At 44.5% G+C, this 19,378-nt stretch overlaps 1 protein-coding gene across 3 annotated transcripts; it reads left to right on the forward strand.

The window, feature by feature from the left end:
- Positions 1 to 4,276: 4,276 nt before the first annotated feature.
- Positions 4,277 to 19,160, forward strand: FAM221A (family with sequence similarity 221 member A). Of its 3 annotated transcripts, none has more exons than XM_036453798.2 (7): positions 4,277 to 4,402; positions 6,418 to 6,591; positions 7,238 to 7,311; positions 10,899 to 11,105; positions 14,010 to 14,114; positions 15,191 to 15,273; positions 19,058 to 19,160. In XM_036453798.2, the coding sequence occupies exons 1-7, from the start codon at positions 4,338 to 4,340 to the stop codon at positions 19,124 to 19,126; spliced, it is 777 nt and encodes a 258-aa protein (XP_036309691.1). In that variant the 5' UTR covers positions 4,277 to 4,337; the 3' UTR covers positions 19,127 to 19,160. The 3 variants fall into 3 exon arrangements, with proteins under 3 accessions (XP_036309691.1, XP_036309690.1, XP_045443152.1); XM_036453797.2 differs by lacking the exon at positions 7,238 to 7,311 and adding an exon at positions 9,748 to 9,938; XM_045587196.1 differs by lacking the exons at positions 7,238 to 7,311; positions 19,058 to 19,160 and adding an exon at positions 9,748 to 9,938 and having other exon boundaries at positions 4,305 to 4,402; positions 14,010 to 14,179.
- The last annotated feature ends 218 nt before the right edge of the window (positions 19,161 to 19,378 follow it).

The raw sequence follows: 19,378 nt of genomic DNA on the forward strand, positions 1-19,378 counted from the left end.
AAAAACAAGATGGTGGTTTTGTTCATCAGTGCAGAGGAGTGCCCCCGCGTATTACTAAGCGAGAAAAGCTGGAGTCGCCCTGGTATCTAACAGGAGAAAGTGAAGTGCCCCCGGTTACTAACAGGAGAAAGCTGAGTGCCCCCGTTTCCGAACAGAGGAACGTGAGTTGCCCGTTTACTAACGGGAGAAAGCTGAGTGCCCCGGTTTACTAACGGGAGAAAGCTGAGTTGCCCCCGGTTACCTAACCGGGAGAAGAAAGTGAGTGCCCCCGGTTACTAACGGGAGAAACGATGAGTGCCACGTTGGTTACTAAGAGGGAAAAGAAAGCTGAGGTGCCCGTTACTAACAGGAGAAAGCTGAGTGGCCCCCCCGGTTACTAACGGGAGAAAGCTGAGTGCCCCGGTACTAAGAGGAGAAAGCTGAGTGCCCCCGGTTACTAACAGGAGAAAGCTGAGTGCCCCCGGTTACTAACAGGAAAGCTGAGTGCCCCGGTTACTAACGGGAGAAAGCTGAGTGCCCCCAGTTACTAACAGGAGAAAGCTGAGTGCCCCCGGTTACTAAGAGGAGAAAGCTGAGTGCCCCCGGTTACTAACAGGAGAAAGCTGAGTGCCCCCGGTTACTAACAGGAAAGCTGAGTGCCCCCGGTTACTAAGAGGAGTAAGCTGAGTGCCCCCGGTTACTAACGGGAGAAAGCTGAGTGCCCCCGGTTACTAACAGGAGAAAGCTGAGTGCCCCCGGTTACTAACAGGAGAAAGCTGAGTGCCCCGGTTACTAACAGGAGAAAGCTGAGTGCCCCGGTTACTATCAGGAAAAAGCCCTTCCTCTGATGAAAGCAAGTGACTCTTCTGACGCAGCCTTCAGCTGAGGGGCTGGGAGATGGCCGGAGTGGCTGCTCTGCCCTCTGTTTCTAGAAAGATTAGCTTTTCCTGGGGCTAAAGGAAGCCTAGGCCAATTCCGAAAGGGGGAAGTTTTCCTTGTTGTTGATTAGGATTCAGGTGACTTGACCAGGGAAAGGATGAGCTTGGTCCTTGCTTTTACCACCAGGAAGATTTAAGCTGTCCCTTCCACTACCTTCTCCTCATATCCTGGTGCCAGGTGAGGACAATTGGGTTCGAACACACCAGAAGGCCAGATGGAAAGTAGTATTACCCTTTGCCTCTGCAAAACCAAGATAGCTGGTTGTTCTTGCTGGGGATTAGGCATGTGTGCGGGCCAGGCAGAAAGTGTCCTAACTGTCACAGCAGCGGCCCTTTGCCATTCCAAACAGATGAAGCTGAGCCCAGAGCTGGCCACAGTATAAAACAGCCCTGTTTTCTATTGCCAGGCTTTGCCCAGCCTATTTTATACCATATATTATACAACAGTACTCCCTTATGATTTGCCTTCCACAGTTTGTTATCCAGTCAACTTCGGGCCTTAAATATTAAATGGAAAATTCCAGAAATAAGTGATTTAATAAACAATTCATGACTTTACATTGCATGATGTTCTGAGTATGATGAATTCTCTCGCCATCTGCTCCATCTCTTTGTCCAGGGGGTTGTCCGCCCCTCAGTCACTTAGTGGCCATCTATCGGGTCTAGTAATAATTAATGTCGTTTTTAAACATTCGTTTAAAATCTTGCTTGGCGTTGACTTGTATTGACATAACCTTCAAACACGTGGTATCTACAGAACGTGTGAAGTGCAATTAACAAGTTTTGCTTGAAAAAGTTTGTGTTTGGTTTGGTTTTTGTTGCAAAACTAGGGCTAAGAAGATGGCGGATGAAGAGCATATTCGGCACTGCATGCTTTACGAGTTCCAAGTAGAAAGAAAAGCAAGTGAGGCTGCAAAGAACATCTGTAGTGCTCTTGGTCAAGATGCAGTTAGCGCCAGAAAATGCCAGCGTTGGTTTGAGAAATTTCGCGAGGGAAATTTTTCATTAGATGACAAGAGTGGTCGAGGCCGTGTGTCCAATTTTGATCAAGAAGCTCTTCAAGCTCTTTTGGTGTAAAATCCTCAAATTACCCAACAAGAGCTTGTGACAACTTAAAATTGTTCACAGAAAACAATTTCCAATCAATTGCGTGCACTTGGCAAAGTCCAAAAGTTTGGAAAATGGGTTCCTCATGAGTTGACTGACAACAACCGTAATCAAAGAGTCACAATTTGCAGTTTGCTCCTCTCTCGTCAAAACCGTTTGCCGTTTTTAGAGCAAATTGTTACCGGAGATGAAGAATGGGTGCTGTATGTTAATTTGAAAAGGCGGCCTCAATGGTTGGACAAAAATGAGGCTCCGTAGCCCACGCCAAAACCTGACTTGCATGCGAAAAAAGTGATGTTGTGTGTTTGGTGGAATTTTAAAGGAATTCTTCATTATGAACTTTTACCATCTAACCAAACCATTACAAGTGCAGTGTATAGTGCCCAATTGGAAAGGTTAGCCCAAGCTTTAAGAGAAAAAGAACCCGCGCTGATCAATCGGAAGGGCGTAATTCTCACCACGATAACGCACGACCGCATACTGCAAGAATCACTGCTGAAAAACTGCGCCAGTTGGAATGGGAAGTTCTCCCTCAACCTGCATATTCTCCTGATATTGCCCCTTCCGATTACCATTTGTTTCATTCTTTGCAAAACTTTCTTCTTGGAAAAAAATTTAATAATGAAGAATGCCTCAAAAATGCACTGACCGAATTTTTGGCATCAAAATCACAAGAATTTTACAACAGAGGGATTAAAATGCTTCCTAAGCGTTGGGCACAAGTAGTAGAAAACAACAGCAACTATATTTTTGATTAAATTTTGTTGTATTGTTTAAATAAATTCGATTTTAAAAAGTATTAGAAAACGACATTAATTATTACTAGACCTAATAGGTTATCAGATTGGTAACATAGTGCATGTGTGTATTCAGGAGTACACATTCTCACCGGTAACAGATTTGATTGGATGTCTCCATGTTCCCTCATGTTTAGGACAGGTAACAAGCAATGCACGGTCGTAATACTTCCCTCCTTTGAAATAGCCACCCCATTGTGCTCAGAGAACAGGTTGAGGACCTGGGTAAATTTAACTATAGAAAGGTCTGAGATTCATCTCAGGAGCTATTTTTATTTTGTTGGACTAATAATACAATTTTATTTAGATAGAAGAATGTCCTTATTTATTTTTTTGGAGTATTTGGCTTTAAATGTTATAAATGTGTGATACTTTGAAACAGCTCAGCCACAATAAAAAAACAACATAGTTTGCCTTTGGGACCTGGATTCTTCAGGAGAGAATACTGCAGCTCAAAGAATTATTTTTCTTGTTTGCGGATACTCCCTCCCAGGTAATTTATAGAGAGAGGTCAAGTGATCTTCAGGGAGCATCGGAGTTTAATGACTCGTGACCAGCGATGGATATCCTACCCCCTTCTCAGGTTATTAACCCAAGTTATGGCCAAATTAACAATCACTTGGTAATTCAACTTTAAAAAGGACTTTGTGTTGAATATTTCTAGTTTTTTTTTTAAGTTTAAATTGTTTTTACTTTTCCCCTGCTTAAACCCGCAATTCACTTTCTTCAAATATGTAGGTTTACAACCAAACTGCAAGGTGACACCAAGGACTACCGGTATTGCTTTTACATCGCTGTTTTTCTTAAAAAAAATTTTTTTTTTAAAAAAATTGATTTTAGAGAGGAAGGGAGAGGTAGAGAGATAGAAACATCAATAATGAGAGAGAATCATGGATGGGCTGCCTCCTGCACGCCCCCTACTGGGCATGGAACTGCAACCTGGGCGTGTGCTCTGACCTGGACCACCTGGGTACAAGGTCAATGCCCAACCAATGAGCCACCCTGGCCAGGTTCCATCACTGTTCTTTAAATTCCCGTTTGGAAAACGGGGCTGGAGATTATGGGCAGGCAGGCCCTTCTCTACACTGTGCAAAGAGACAATCCATGCTCCCTGCGTCCTTTATATACAAGGAATTGCACTCCCTGGTCCAGGCCACTTTACCGGGAGACCCGCCGGAAAGAGGTGGGCAAGGTGTGCGGCGGGCGGTGGACGGCTTCCCCGGGGGGGCGGGGCTGTGCTTGCAGAAAGCCAGTTCCTCGCGTGCGCGCGGGCCGCCAGGTGGGAGCGCGCGCCCTGCGGCGTCACCGCGGCCTCAGGGCGGACCAATCCGGAGCGGCGAGGGCGGGGGCGCGGTCGGAGAGGCGGGGCCAGGCGGGGCGGACCAATCCGGAGGCGGCCGGGCGGGGGCGCGGCCTGGGGGCGGGGACAGGCCGGGGGCGGAGCCAGGCCGGGGCGGGGCCGCTCGGAGCTCCGCGGTCCACTCGGCGCGGCCGGTCGGAGCGGCTCCCGCGGGCCATGGAGCGGCTGACGCTGCCCGCGGGCGGCGCGGCGGCCGTGGACGACTACCTGGAGTACCGGAGGTGAGCGGGTCCGTCCCGGGCGGGCTGCTGGGAGGCTTCCTCCTGTCATTAAAGACCAAACATCGCAGCGACACTGAGCGAAGGCGTCTCCTCCGAGGCCATGGACCGGGTGCCCGCCTCCACCCTCCAGACTCTGGAGTCCAGAGGGTGATGGACGCAGGTTTACGCAGAGGTCCAGCCCCCCAATGCTTCCCCCCCCCCACCCCCAGGGCAGGGGAGAGTGACGCGTGGAGAACCCGGCCGGTGCAGAGGAGCAGACATGACGTTTGCATGTTGGTGTAGCGGAGGAGCAAACGTGCTCCCGTCCCGAGGCGCTGGTTTGGGGGGACCGCGGCTGGTGCTGGAGTCTCGGGGTTCTGGGGATCAGTCTTCCCCCCCAAACTGGACACGCAGCCGCGCCTGGGGCCCGGACCAGGTCTGGTGCGCCTGCGACGCCCGGTGGGCTCTTCTCTCGGGCCCCAGGGCGGGTTCGTGGCGGTTGGGGGACGCGGGGAGCTGGGATTTCACGGCGGGAGGATGCGGGGTGGGAGCGGGGGGAAGGTGTGTATATAACTGGGCAGCGACGGAATCACAGCTCCGACCGCGAAACCCAGGGGTGTCGGGGTACCACGGGCTTCCCCGCCGCCCGCTCCGCCGGCTGGGGAACGCCTGGAAATGCCTGGTAAAGCCGAGCCAGGAGGAGGGCGAGGAGCGTGATGGATGATGGGCCAGGCCTCCTTCTGGGTTCGGGTGGGTCCAGGTAATGCCCGGATGCTGTGCCCAGAACAGCTCACACCCTCCCCCAACTCCCCCCCCCCCCCCCCCACTCCTCCCCAGAACTGGCTCCTTAGCCACCACGGCTTTCCACTGGGACCAGGTTGCCGGGCGCTGCTGTTGACTGGTAACTTAGGTGGGTGGATGTGTAGATATGCAGATGGTGGGCATCCGTTGTAGTCCCTTGCTTGGTCCAAATATGTTAGGGGCTGGTGGAAAACTATTTCTCCCCCCCCCAACATAAATGACCTGGAACAACCCCCTTTGAGAGTTAGAGCCTGCAGCGATTCAAAGTGTAGCAACTGGGGACCAGCCCAGTAGGAAGCCCCTGGGGCAGTGGTTGGCAAACCCTTTATGCCACTGAGCCAATATCAACAGTACGATTAAAATTTCTTTGGAGATCCACATTTTTAAAACTTCAAAATAGACTCGCGCAGGTCATGGTATTTTGTGGAGGAGCCACACTCAAGGGGCTAAAGAGACACATGTGGCTCTCGAGCTGCAGTTTGCCAACTATGGCCCTGGGAGCCTGTGGGAAATGCGGACCCTCAGGTCCTCTTGGACCATGAATCTGACCTGCATTTGGCTGAGTCCTGTGAGGACTGTGGGATGCAATAATGCCTCCATCCCTCTTGAAAAGTGTTGTTTGCAGAATGCCACAGAATTTGTTCTACAATCCATACCTTCTTCCATACGTTCAAGCCGTTAGCTTGGGGAAGATAAATAAAACCGGTTCAGAAGCTATGGAACCATCACAACCTTCTTCCTCAAATAATTTAGGTCCACAATAGTAAAAAGGACAAAGGGACATTTTATTCTGAGATCGTTTTTTGAGCCGTTTCACGTCATTATAGCTTCCAAGAAGTATACCAGCAGGCACTGAAAAGAACTTAAAGATCAGTTCAGGTCTTTGAGGAAAGAGGTCTCTTATAGCTAAGTCCTGGCCCAGTGCAGCTCCCGCTTTATGGCCTCCCACAGTCCTCATGGGACTCAGCCAGATGCAGGTGCAGATTCATGGTCCAGAGTGGACCTGAGGGCCCTGTCTCCCACAGGCTCCCAGGGCCCTAGTCGGCAAACTGTGGCTCGCGAGCCACATGCGGCTCTTTGGCCCCTTGAGTGTGGCTCCTCCACAAAATACCACGGCCTGGGCGAGTCTATTTTGAAGTTTTAAAAATGTGGCTCTCCAAAGAATTTTAGAGTATAGTATTTTTAAGCTGGAAGATAAATAACCGAGGCTTAAGAGAAGTGTTTTGTTGTTGTAGGATTGTGGGTGAGGACGATGGAGGGAAACTCTTTACTCCGGAAGAGTATGAGGAATACAAGAGACGAGTTTTACCCATGCGCTTGCAGAACAGATTGTTCGTGAGCTGGAGATCCCCCACTGGGATGGACTGTAAACTCGTGGGCCCAGAGACGCTGTGCTTTTGCACACACAGGTAAGATAGTTTATTGCTAAGCTCTCTGGTGATTAGAGAATATAAAACTGTAGCAGAACGTTATCTTCCTTCTGTGAGTAACATTACATGTGATAATGGAGTAACATTTCAATAGGCCTCTGTGTTATACACCAGGAATTATCTAAAATTCTTTTAAATGTAATTTAAAAACTCTATTATTTCCTATTAGAACTCAGTCCAGTCCATGACCTTAAGGATCTCTTCTCTTGCCTTTGGTAAAAACAGTCTCGATGGCCCTGGCTTTGTCAGGGGCCTCTCGCTGAGGCTAGGAGCACTGCTGGGAGCACGCTGTCTGGATAAGGGGGCTGGGGACGGGGCCTCAGGCTGCAGGACTGCTGGATTGACCCACAGCCACCAGGTTCTCAATCTGCACAGAGAAGCACTTCTCCTCCCATTCCCTCACCTCACTCTGTACTTGAAGAAGCACGTTTTGTCCCTGCCTTTCTTTAGACAAACAAAAGCTACTGAGCTCACAGCTTTTTATTAGGCTTGGTCCGTTTCCAAGCAACGCACACGGAGCAGAGGAAATAGCTGAGGCCCCACGCCCTGAGGTGCGCTGCCTGTACCTGAGTTTGCCGATGGCCGTGTGTGTCATGTTCTGCTTTACATGTCACTGCGGGCCCAGGGCACAGCGGCGAAGCTCGAAAGGACGAAGCTGCTTCGCGGAAACAAGTCACGGGAGCCGTGGTGTGTTTTTAGGTGACAGCTCTGACTTTCCGTGCCCAGGCGGCCGTGGGAGGAGCATCGCCCGGAGACGTGTGTAGAGTTGCTGTTTACAGACTCGCAGTGTGCCGGCGGTTGTTAGGCAGTTGCTTGGATGAGTAATGTTGTATGTAGATTGATTTGAAATTGAGTTAGCAACTCCAACTGAAAATACTGGGGAGGAAAGGACAATGTGAGTTACACTGGTGTCTTTCAGAATGGACGAATTTGTGTTAGTTTTAATTTTTATTCTTATACAGATTTAGTGCCCGTCTCTTATCTATACAGCATGACATTAACCTTCTAAATGGACCCAACTCAACTTTTAAAAAAATATACATATTTTTATTGATTTCAGAGAGAGAGAGAGAGACACAGAGAGAGAAACATCAATGATGAGAGAGAATTGTTGATTGGCTGCCTCCTACACAGCCCCTACTTGGGATGGATCCCACAACCCAGGCATGTGCCCCTGACCATGAAACAAACCATGACCTCCTGGCACATAGGTTGACGTTCAACCACTGAGCCACACTGGCAGGGTACCCAACTTTGATGGAAAAGTTCTTAAGTGCCAGAACTCAGGTCTCTGCTACATAAGCCTCCCCCCAATAATAAAAGTGAAACGTGTTTATTAAGGAAAATATAGAGGGTTATATAGAAAAGTAGAAAGAAGACTCACCACCCAAAGCCAGCTGCTGTTAATATATTTTATTACATTCATATAATTTATTTACATCATTTATTTAGTTAATTGTGAGTATAAAAATTGAACCAGTTTTTCATGACAGAATCACAGAGGTTTGTTTTCACATTATGTGGTAATCATAAGCAAGATTTTTAATACCTGCCGGATGTTTGAGCTGGTTCACTGTGCGTCCCCAGGGGTGTGAGTGGCTCAGGGCGTGCCTGGTGGAAGGGTAGGTTGGGGGAAGGCAGACTCTAATTCTGGCTCTTTCCCTTGCTTCAACCAATTCTGCTTTCATCTATTTTTATATATTATGGTCTGTAAAAGATTTTATTTGAAGGAAGGGTTTCACTAGTAAAAAGTTTGATAGCTATTGTTTTGTAATTTACTTAATCATGCCTTTGTTATTAGTGGGGTGTGTGTGTGGGTGTGGTTATATATGTTTGGGTGTATACATATATATTTGCTATTGTAAGCACTGTTGCTAATACTATGTTTATGCACACACACAAAACATGGAATTACTTTCTTAGGGTATATTTTATTTCATTTTATTATTATGATTTTTTATTAAATTATTATCTGTGTACATATTTTAACATTGCCTCCCCCTCCTCCCCCATAGGGTATATTTTAAAAAATGAACTCTCTGGGTTAAAGGATGGACCTATTTAAGTTTCTTAAGACATTAAATGGGATTGGTTCTTTTTTTGTTTGTTTTTAATCCTCACCCAAGGCTATTTTTCTATTGATTTTTAGAGAGAGTGGAAGAGCGAGGGAAAGACAGAGAGAAACATTGATGTGAGAGAAACACATAGATTGGTTGCCTCCTGCACTGCACTCTGACCAGGGCCCAGGCCAGGGAGGAACCTGCAACTGAGGTACATGCCTTGACCAGAGGCCAACGCTCTGCCCACTGAGCCAAACTGGCGAGGGTGGTTCGTTTTTTCCGTAACACTCTTGGCAGCGTTGTAAATTATGTATAGTTTAAAAAAAAAGCCTTGGCTCTCTGCTAAGTGAAAAATTGTATCTTGTTCTTTTAACTTCTATTACGGAGATCAGTGGTCGGCTCTTTGGCCCCTTGAGTGTGGCTCTTCCACAAAATACCACGGCCTGGGCGAGTCTGTTTTGAAGAAGTGGCGTTAGAAGAAGTTTAAGTTTAAAAAATTTGGCTCTCCAAAGAAATTTCAATCAGTTGTACTGTTGATATTTGGCTCTGTTGACTAATGAGTTTGCCAACCACTGACCTAGATTAATATTGAGAATAATAAATTTAATATCATTTTACTGAATACCACCTTATGAGAAGGAAGAGAGTAGTCTATTTAAGAAAATTACTTAGTATTTTAACCTATAAAAATAAATTCAAGTAATGCACTTTAATAAAAAGGATTTTTATAAAGAATTTATAAGAGTATGGGTGGCCTTCCCTACTCTTAGATTGTGCTTTCATTAAAAAAAAAATCTGTAGTGGTATGTACTTTAAGAGAATCATATAATATTTATAATATTTCTTGTATATTACGTGGTTACTAAAAATAAAAACCCAAGAATGAAGTTTTCTTCGATCAAAGTAACAATATAGTTGCCAGAAATACTGCAAGTAGGGGAGTTTATGTTCACCTACCAATGAGAACGATGAAACACAAATAAAATGAAAAAGAATCACTTTGCATTTAACAGAATAGACACAGTGATTTCTGACATTACCCGCACTGTGTTTTTATCCCCCACCCCCCCCTTAGGTACAAACAGCATAAGACTGACTTTGAGACGGTCCCCCAGCAGCGCCCCATCAGCTTGCCTTGCCGAGTGCCCGGCTGCCTGTGCAGGGCGTACCTGTACGTGCCCTTGAACGGCACACAGCCCGTCCGCTGCCGGTGCAAGCACTTCGCCGACCAGCACAGCGCCCAGCCCGGCTTCCTGTGCAGCGCCTGTGAGTGACATCGTTACAATTCCACCCACATGCTTTCATTTCTTTACTGGACATTTAATGTGTCTTCGTGCCAGTTTTTAAAAAATATATATTTTATTGATTTTTTACAGAGAGAAAGGGAGGGGGATAGAGAGTTAGAAACATCGATGAGAGAGAAACATCCACCAGCTGCCTCCTGCACACCCCTTACTGGGGATGTGCCCGCAACCAAGGTACATGCCCTTGATTGGAATCGAACCTGGGACCCTTCAGTCCACAGGCTGATGCTCTATCCACTGAGCCAAACTGGTTTCGGCATCTTTGTACCAGTTTTATTGTCATTATGAAACAACTAAAAACTTTTGATGGGTAGCTATTCTAAAATTTTATTTTAAAATTGCCTCCTTCACACACCCTGAGGATCGAACCCGGAACCTGGGTATGTGTCCTGATAAGGAATCGGACCCACAACCTTTTTGGTGGATGGGACGATGCACAGCTATCTGAGCCATCCGTCCAGGGCCTCCTTCCCCTTTCGCTGTTTTACAGTGTTCTGTCGCATCCTTTCTGCATCTGTGTGCTGGTTTCCAACATGGCTTTCGTGGGGAGTAGAGAGGCTTTCCCATGACCTCTTCACCGGCACCTGGCCACTGCTGTCCCCACCACACCTGCTTTTAGCTCAGTGTTTGAGGAAAGCGCCTGCCTTCCTGGCTCTCCAGTGTTCAGCCCAATTTCTTTTAGACCTCATCTTTTCCAATCCACCCCCCCCTCCCGCCGCTGGTATCATTACTGCTTTAGGATCTTTTAGAAGTAAGAGCAGTGGCTGGGAGGAGTTCAGGGTCTGGAGATAACAGTTATCAGGGTTGGAGGACAGCTCATAGAGAATCCAGATTCAGGTGATTGGGCCACGCTGAGCATTTTTGGAGCAGGCAGCTCAGTCTCTACATTTCAGAACTTACCTCCCTTTGCACCTTGATTCAGGCTCCAAGTGTTCGGGATTCCACAGCTGCTTCACCTGTGCTTGCGGCCAGCCTGCGTATGCCCATGACACAGTGGTGGAAACGAAGCAAGAGAGGCTGGCTCAAGGAAAACCAGTGGGCCGCGACGTTCCGTATGCGGCCATGGGGGCCCTCACCGGCTTCAGCTCCCTGGCAGAAGGCTACATGCGCTTAGATGACAGCGGAGTGGGTAAGTGACGCGGAAGCGTGAGCTTGTCATGCTGTTTTTATGGGTGTGGATGATAGTGAAGCCTTATGTTTGTTTAGCACTTTATATACAATATATAATATATATATTTAAATATATATAAATATATTTAAATATATATATATTTAAATATATTTTATTGATTTTTTTTGCAGAGAGGAAGGGAGAGTTAGAGAGTTAGAAACATTGATGAGAGAGTAACATCAATCAGCTGCCTTCTGCACACCCCCTACTGAGGATGTGCCTGCAACCAAGGTACATGTCCTTGACCAGAATTGAACCTGGGACCTTTCAGTCCGCAGGCTGACGCTCTGAGCCAAACCGGTTATTTTAATTTTTTAAAAAAGATTTAATTGCCACTACACAATAGATGGTTATTACAGAAAATTTAGAAATCACAAGAGAAAAGATCATTCTTTTCCCCAATATTTGTACCCAAATCCCAACCCATAACAACATTGTAATAGCTGAGTAATAAATTATATTTCCTTTATTTGATATGAATTTTTTTACCTATTATTTTATTGTATGCAACTTTTACCATTATAGCCATCTCATTTTTGAAACATACTAGTAGGCTTATGTCTCTGTGTGTGAATATGTACATGGATGTATATGCATGTAATCACATCTATAATGCATGCTCACAGGCATGTATGTGTATGTACAGAACCCGCAACCTTTTGGTATATGGAATGATGCTCCAACTGAGCCACACCAGTCACAGCTAATTGTTGTTCTTCATAGTGTGTTTTGGTACTTGGTTTGGTAAATTTCTCCCGTTTGTTTCTTTATTTTTTTAAGATTGCCCTGATGCATTTGTGCTTCTCTTCTAACTAGTTTTACTAGTAGCTTGTTAAATTCCGTAAATAAATCCTTTTTCAATATATGGGTACCTGATTCTGTTAGGCACATGCAATGATTACAGAATACACAATGACCACCGGCAAAAAATAGTCAACTATAATGATGGTGATGATGGCAGCGGGTGTTCCAACCTCTTTACATCTGTTACCTCATTCAATCCTCACAGCTCTGAGTTAGCTGCTATTACTGTTCCCATTTTATGGGCGAGGAACTCAGCACAGCAGTAAAACTTGTTCTGTGTTATTCAGCTAGAAAGTGGTAGGGTTGGTTCAACCCGGGTTGTTCTGTCTCTTTGTTGTCTATTTCAAAAGCAAATGTTTTATGCTGCTTTTGTTACTAGTCATAACTGTACTTAACTTGGGCTTTTAAATAAGTGTTCAGCTAATTTTTCAAGTAATGGTATTTTTGCCTCTTCCTTCCAATATTTATGAGTCTTCTTACTCTGACTAACCAAAATGTCTGGAACTTTTAGAACGATATTAAGTAGTATTGGTAGTGGCTGATATATATACATTTTTCCTAGTATTTTATCTTTTAAACATTTTTATAATTTTATCCTTTAAATATTTTTATAATATAAAGAAACCCTGCCCCCTTTGGCCCTTGAGGGAAGGGGAGGGGAAGAAAGGTGAGCGTGAGGAGGAAACAGAAAATACTTTTGTCTGGACTTCAGCTGTAGGGGACCCAGGTAAAGGGGTGTTTGCTTGGTCAGCCACGGAGATCCTGGAAGAGCTGACCCGGCTGGGATTTGGCTTCTCAGTGTCGCAGCGGGAGTCCGGAATTCCCTGCTCGGCACCGAGCTGTGAGGCCGGGCCTGCCACGGTGTCTGTCATCGCCAGGGGCAGGGTGACCGCAGAGCGGAGCGGGAGCTGGGTCCCCGAGCTCCGGGGATTCAGCAGAGCCAGTGGCAGGCATCGAGAGCCAGAGTGAGGCTGCCAAGCTGAGAGCCTGGATTGCCACCCAGGTCAGCCTCGCCGTTCGAGGTCTTAGTGCACGGAGCAGCCAGGGAAGCACAGGGCCTGGCTGCTGAGCGCCCCTTCCCATGCCCCCGGCCACAGGTCAGGGGGCTGCGGGCGGAGGGGCATCTGGGACACTGAGCAGCTGCCCCACGCGGCCTGCCTCGCTGTAAGGAAGGACTAACTTTCAAAGCCAGAAGGGCTGGAAGTGTACTTTCTTTCCCTCTGCCCGCAGGAAGGAGATGGGGTGTGGGGGAGGGCAGGGCTGTGAGGAAGACAGAGCACTTATGCATACATTTTCTCTGCACTTCCGTCCTAAAAGTCCATCATTTAGCAGTTGGTCTTTCTAGGTTGTGGTTTTGGGTTGTGATGTTTCCTCATTTCACTGAAGAAGATTTGTTTTTAAAAAAAATACTCTTTGTAGTTGTTTTTCGAGTGAGGGATAGAGTAAAAACACACTTATTCTTCCCTCTTAAGCTAGAGTTTCTTTATTGCAAATCTTGCTTTTGATAGTGTTTTATAACTATGTTAACATTTTGCACTCTTCCCTGACATTCAGTCACATTTGTTCATATATATATGTGTGTGTGTATATATATCTATATATCTATATCTATATTTATTTTTTTCATTCTTTCTGTCAAATTAAAAACACTTTTACCCTTCTGCCCTTACTTTATATGGATGGTAAAAATCTAAAACAAAAGTCTCCTTTTTGTAGAATGGATTTAAAATATATATATTTTTATTGATTTCAGAGAGGAAGGAAGAAGGATGGAGAAAGAGATAGAAAGAACAATGATGAGGGAGAATCATTGATCAGCTGCCTCCTATACAACACTGAGGAAGGAGCCCACAACCTGGGCCTGTGCCCTGACCGGGAATCGAACCGTGACCTCCTGGTTCATAGGTTGGTGCTCAACCACTGAGCCACACCGGCCGGGCCAGAATGCATTTTTCGGATGATTCTGATAGGCTCTCATTTATTTCACATTTGCAATGACTTCTTTGTGTCCTAACAAATAGAGGTTTATTTTTCGCTTTTCATGTGCTTCGTTATCAGGTGCACCCTCGCCTGAGCTGTTAGACTCTCCAGGGACGGCCATGGACCACCCATTCCTAAAGGCATTTCAAGCATCAGCTACTGCCCCAGAAGCACTCACAGATGGTAATGGAATTAAATTGAGAAATACATTTGAATGTAGAAAAATAAGAATTCAGATTAAATCATTGATAAGCTCTCTTTGCCCCCAGTATCCACAGTTTGATTATCCTTTTATTTTATAATGGCCAGGCAGTAGGAAAAAGCAAGAAACTTTATTTTTTATTGGGGAAAATGACTAAATCTGAGTACTATGGGGATTCTGATAATACAATAATTTGAAGTTTTAAAACCTTATTGCTTTGATGACTAAGAGAGCCCTCGGGTGGACTAATTGCCTCGATCCTTTAGGTTGACAGAGTGTGGTTATACTCCAGAGTGTGGTTATACTCTGTGGTGTTTATTGGGAATTACATGGTTTTTGTGTTGCTGGTTGAGGGTACAGTCATGTGTTTTGTTTTCTTAAAATATATCTTATTGATTTTTTTACAGAGAGGAAGGGAAGAGGGATAGAGAGTTAGAAACATTGATGAGAGAAACATCAATCAGCTGCCTCCTGCACATTCCCTACTGGGGATGCGCCTGCAACCAAGATACATGCCCTTGACCGAAATTGAACCTGGGACCCTTCAGTCCACAGGCCGGCGCTCTATCCACTGAGCCAAACCGGTTAGGGCCATTCATGTGTTTTAAAAACGAGAACAGGTGTTCAGATAGATGCTCTGTTTTGGATGTGAAGGGATCCAACCAAGACATTCACCTGAAACGAAGGTGAACTTTCCCATGGAACTGGGCTCTTGGTGTACCTATAAAGAAAACCAGATTTTCCTTCAGAGGCAATTACAAGTTTCTTTCAGCACATGCTCTAGTGCTCTTATATGAAAAAGCTACATTGTGCTATTTAATATGAACCAGTTGAATATTTGCTGAACGTTTGATAGTGGAAGTTACTTTTGTGTTATGATGCTCTGCTTTATAAAAAAGAATTTAGTAGTAGGATCAATTCTCCATTTAGGCCATTTCTGGTTTGAAAAATGAAAAAATCACCACCAGATAGGAGGAAAGTTTTCTTTCTGTTTTTATTCCAGGAAAATTTATGATTATGGGAATATATTACTTAGAATTGTTTATTTTCTCATTAGTAGGTACAAGTAGTCAAGTTTCTTCCTTAAGAAGGCCGGAGGAGGATGACATGGCTTTCTTTGAAAGACGATACCAGGAAAGGGTAAGTCTGTGGAGAAATCTGCTTCCATTAAGCACTTGCTTATACCAGAGACACCATAGAACAATTAAATGCTGATTGTGGATTGTCCTGAAAGATAATTTATGAAGTCTTTACTTATAGGTGGTGTTAGGCCATGGGGCTTATTTAGAACAATTTGGAGAGAAACAGGACTGATGAGTAATATGATAATATACTCGTTAATTTATGGAGCTCATTAAGATTGACCAAATATACAAATAAAATTGTCAGTAATCACCGTCAACCATCAGCAGATTTGTAAATGACGTGTGTCTTGAATTCATAATACGTAGTGGTTCTTCTTCTTAGCGACTTCTAGGTATACCCATAGTGAAGTTAAAATTACCCAATAGCCTTTAAGAAACAGAACATGAATCATACATGCATTTTAGCGTGTTCTAGGGCTCAACAACTATGGTATCAAAGTGTTCCTAGATTTCAGGAACGATAGTGTTCATCAGTTCTCCACCGCACTGTAAACTCCTTAGGGCTGAGTATAGTCTTTTACTCATCAGAACTAAGTACAGCACCTTATACATAATGTGATTTCAATAAACATTTATGGAAAAAAATAAACATCATTGATACTCCTTTCACACGTGTCATCTGATTACACATTTGATGTGTTGCATGCAGTGTTCATATTTGGGAGTTTCGTTTTTTGTTTATAGATGGATGAAAGGATGTTGGCTTAATGAGGTTTAGGGGGTGTTACCCAGCCTTATGGCACATTCCTCAAAGTGCTTTCTTTAGGATTATTTTATAGTTGCCTTGCGGGCATTTTTAATCCCTCCAACGAGGTAATAAGTGCCATGAGAGAAAAGACACTCTTGTCACTTTTTGTCCTAATAACTCTTAGACAAAAAGATGAAGAAAAAGAAGGCTACTATATAAATTGCCTTCCAAGAGAAGAGCAAGTGAGTAGGGGACAGAGATAAGCTTGGTTTCCCTGGTGAAGAATTTTGAAGTAGCAGGGAGAGTCCCCGTATGACGTAAGAAAGAGCTAGGGAATGGAAGTTCCCACAGGGGTGGGAATGTTCTGTAACTGTGTCGTAGACGTGACTCTGTCAGTCTAAATTAAATAAATTAAAATGTACTTCCTCGGTCACACTAGCCACATTTCTAGCTACACGGGGCCAGTCGCTCCTTCCTGGACAGGTCTAAGGGACAGCTCTGGTTTAAGGGAAAAGGGCAAGGCAGGAACCCAGGAGGGAGATGACATGATCAGAGTGAGAAAAGAAAAGGTGATTTTTGCGACATCATGAAGGGTAAATTTTTAATTAAGTCAAGCTCTATTCTTGAAACACACACGTTAACAGCTGAATTTTAGTTTCTCCTCATATGCTTATGAGGGACAGGGTTCCAGAATTTCTCCCTTCCCTCCTCCAGAAGTCCAGGGAGTGTGGGCTGCCTTGAAAACATGCCAGTGGGATTTGCTTGTGGGAAGATAATGGACGGGAATTCTTATCTGTGAATGTTTTGGAGGATATACCTGGCCCACCAGGCTGCTTATTATAACCATCCAGACTGCTTATTATAGCTAGACCTAGAATTTATGGATTTATGAGATGTCGCTTATAATTCTTTGCCTTGTGTGATTTATGGATTTAGGAGATACAGCTTATAAACTCTCCAGCCTGTGTGATTAGTAGAGTATAAAAACTGAGCAGCTCAGACTTAAATTACTTCTGAGTTGACATACACTGTACACGTTGTTAGTGCTCCTCTGTTATTCCAAAAAAGCAAGACAGGCCCCATTAAGGGAAAAGGGGGGATTAGAGAATGGGATCTGATGGGCTTAGAGCACTTACAGAGTCATGCTGTGCTTGTACAGACCTACCTGGAGGGAGCTATTGCAGGCTTGGTTTTCCAGCCTCCACAATAAACCAAGCACCGCAATGAAGTGAGCAGCAGTGCTTTTGCTGGCGGAGGTCTTGCCTCATTTTGTTAAAAAAAAAAAAAAAAAAAAAAAAAAAAAAAAAAAAAGCAACATATGTGAAGTACAATAAAGATAAGTACAATAAAACGAGGCGTGCCTGTGTTTCAATGAGCAAACACTTCCTTAACTTTTGTGTGTTTAGGATCTTTCCTAATTTTTAATGTTGCTATAAACCTAACACTTGGTCCTAAATGAGAGAGGAAAGGAGACTAGTATTTGTTGAGTGCTTATTAAGTATGTTGATCTTCATTTATTTATTTTAAATATATTTTATTGTTTTTTTACAGAGAGGAGGGGAGAGGGATTGAGAATTAGAAACATCAATGAGATAGAAACATCGATCAGCTGCCTCCTGCATACTCCTACTGTTGATGTGCCCCCAACCAAGGTACATGCCCTTGACCGGAATCGAACCTGGGACCCTTCAGTCTGCAGGCTGATGCTCTATCCACTGAGCCAAACTGGTTAGGGCATTGATTTTTATATATACGATCTTATTTACACCTTTAGAACAACCCTGAGATATAACTATTACTATGACCTTTTTTTCCCACAAATGAGAAAACTATTGGTTAAATAACTTGCCTTGTATCGTTAATAAATGGCAGCTTGAGTTCTCTTCCCTCTGACCCTAAAGCCTGTAATCTTTGCCTTGGAATAGGGTGCTCCTTTGGGGCCCTTCAGATGACCTTGTGACTGACAGTGTGCAAGAGTGATATGAGGGTATGGCCTCTGAGTGAGGCACTCAATCAACTGGAACAGGAGCAAGAAGGAAAATCGGGAAGAGACAGATGAGATTAATCCAATTTTATTATTAGGAAGTCATTGTTTGTAACTTGATGAGATTGGGAAGGCTGGTTTCCTGATAGTATATTCCTGTCAACGTAGAGGGTATAGGAGGCCCTGCCTGCAGCTGCCACGCCCCAGTGCTCCTCAGCCTTCCCTTGCCTGGAGTGAGGCGGTGGTGCTGCCTCCGGGGATGGGTGTGTGAGTGGCAGTACCAGGCAGGTGGGGCCAAAACCGGTTTGACTCAGTGGATAGAGCATCGGCCTGAGGACTGAAGGTCCCAGGTTCGATTCCAGTTAAGGGCACGTACCTTGGTTGAGGGCACATCCCCAGAGTGGGGTGTGTGCAGGAGGCAGCTGGTCGATGTCTCTCTCATCGATGTTTCTGGCTCTCTGTCCCTCTCTCTTCCTCTCTGTAAAAAGTCAATAAAATATATATATTAAAAAAAAAAGAGGCAGGTGGGTTTTGTGTTCTCTGTTTTTGTTGTTTTTTTCCCACCAATGGAAAGGGTTATACGTTTCTAAAGGGTGGGAAGGCTGCTGCTTAAGGCATGCCAGCTTCGTGGCTGCAGTTTCAGTGGAGAAGGCAGCTTTCAGGAAGGGAACTGAGCACATGTGGGAATGAGAACACCAAGGAAACTGCGCTTCAAGCAGCCCACATTCCAGAAATAGCTCGGTGGCTTAGGTGTGTTCAGTAAGGGAATGTGTTTAGGCTGATGGGAGGTTAGGTATCTCAGCTTTTAGAAAATAATATGGAATGGCCTTTAAAATGATGTTTATTCATTTTCTCCAAAGGAGTACTTATTATACATTCTTTTTATTAAAGTTGTAAAGTTGAATTCAAACCGTATTTTAAAAATGCAATCAGGTCCCTTCACCTCTCAGATTTTGGCATTAGTATTCAGTAGCTTACTATCTGCTACATGACTGTGTGATGTGGCTGTGGGAAGTCAAACATGAATCCAAGTGAGGTATGTCCAACCTTTTCTTTCTTTAGAATGTTGTACAAATTATTCTACCAACAAATGTTTTACATTTACAGATAAAAATGGAAAAGGCTGCTAAGCATAAAGGAAAAGCACCGGTGCCATCAAAAACAAAACCTTCATGAAGATTATTGGGGAAATTAAAACCATCATCTAAATATATCTATTTTTGTGTGTTTATTTAAATATGATATAGTTCATTGTCTTTTAAATTGTTTACTTCTGATTGTATATAAAATGCCTTTTTGGATGTTTTCTTAATTTAAATAAGTGAAATACCTTACATTACTTTAATCAAATTTTATGATTTACTATTTTGTCTATATATTTTTTTATTTTTTAATCTCTCCTAACAAATGAGACTATTTTCCCTTTAG

The sequence above is a fragment of the Pipistrellus kuhlii genome, unplaced genomic scaffold (assembly GCF_014108245.1).
Source record: "Pipistrellus kuhlii isolate mPipKuh1 unplaced genomic scaffold, mPipKuh1.p scaffold_m20_p_26, whole genome shotgun sequence".
Taxonomy (NCBI): Eukaryota; Metazoa; Chordata; class Mammalia; order Chiroptera; family Vespertilionidae; genus Pipistrellus; species Pipistrellus kuhlii.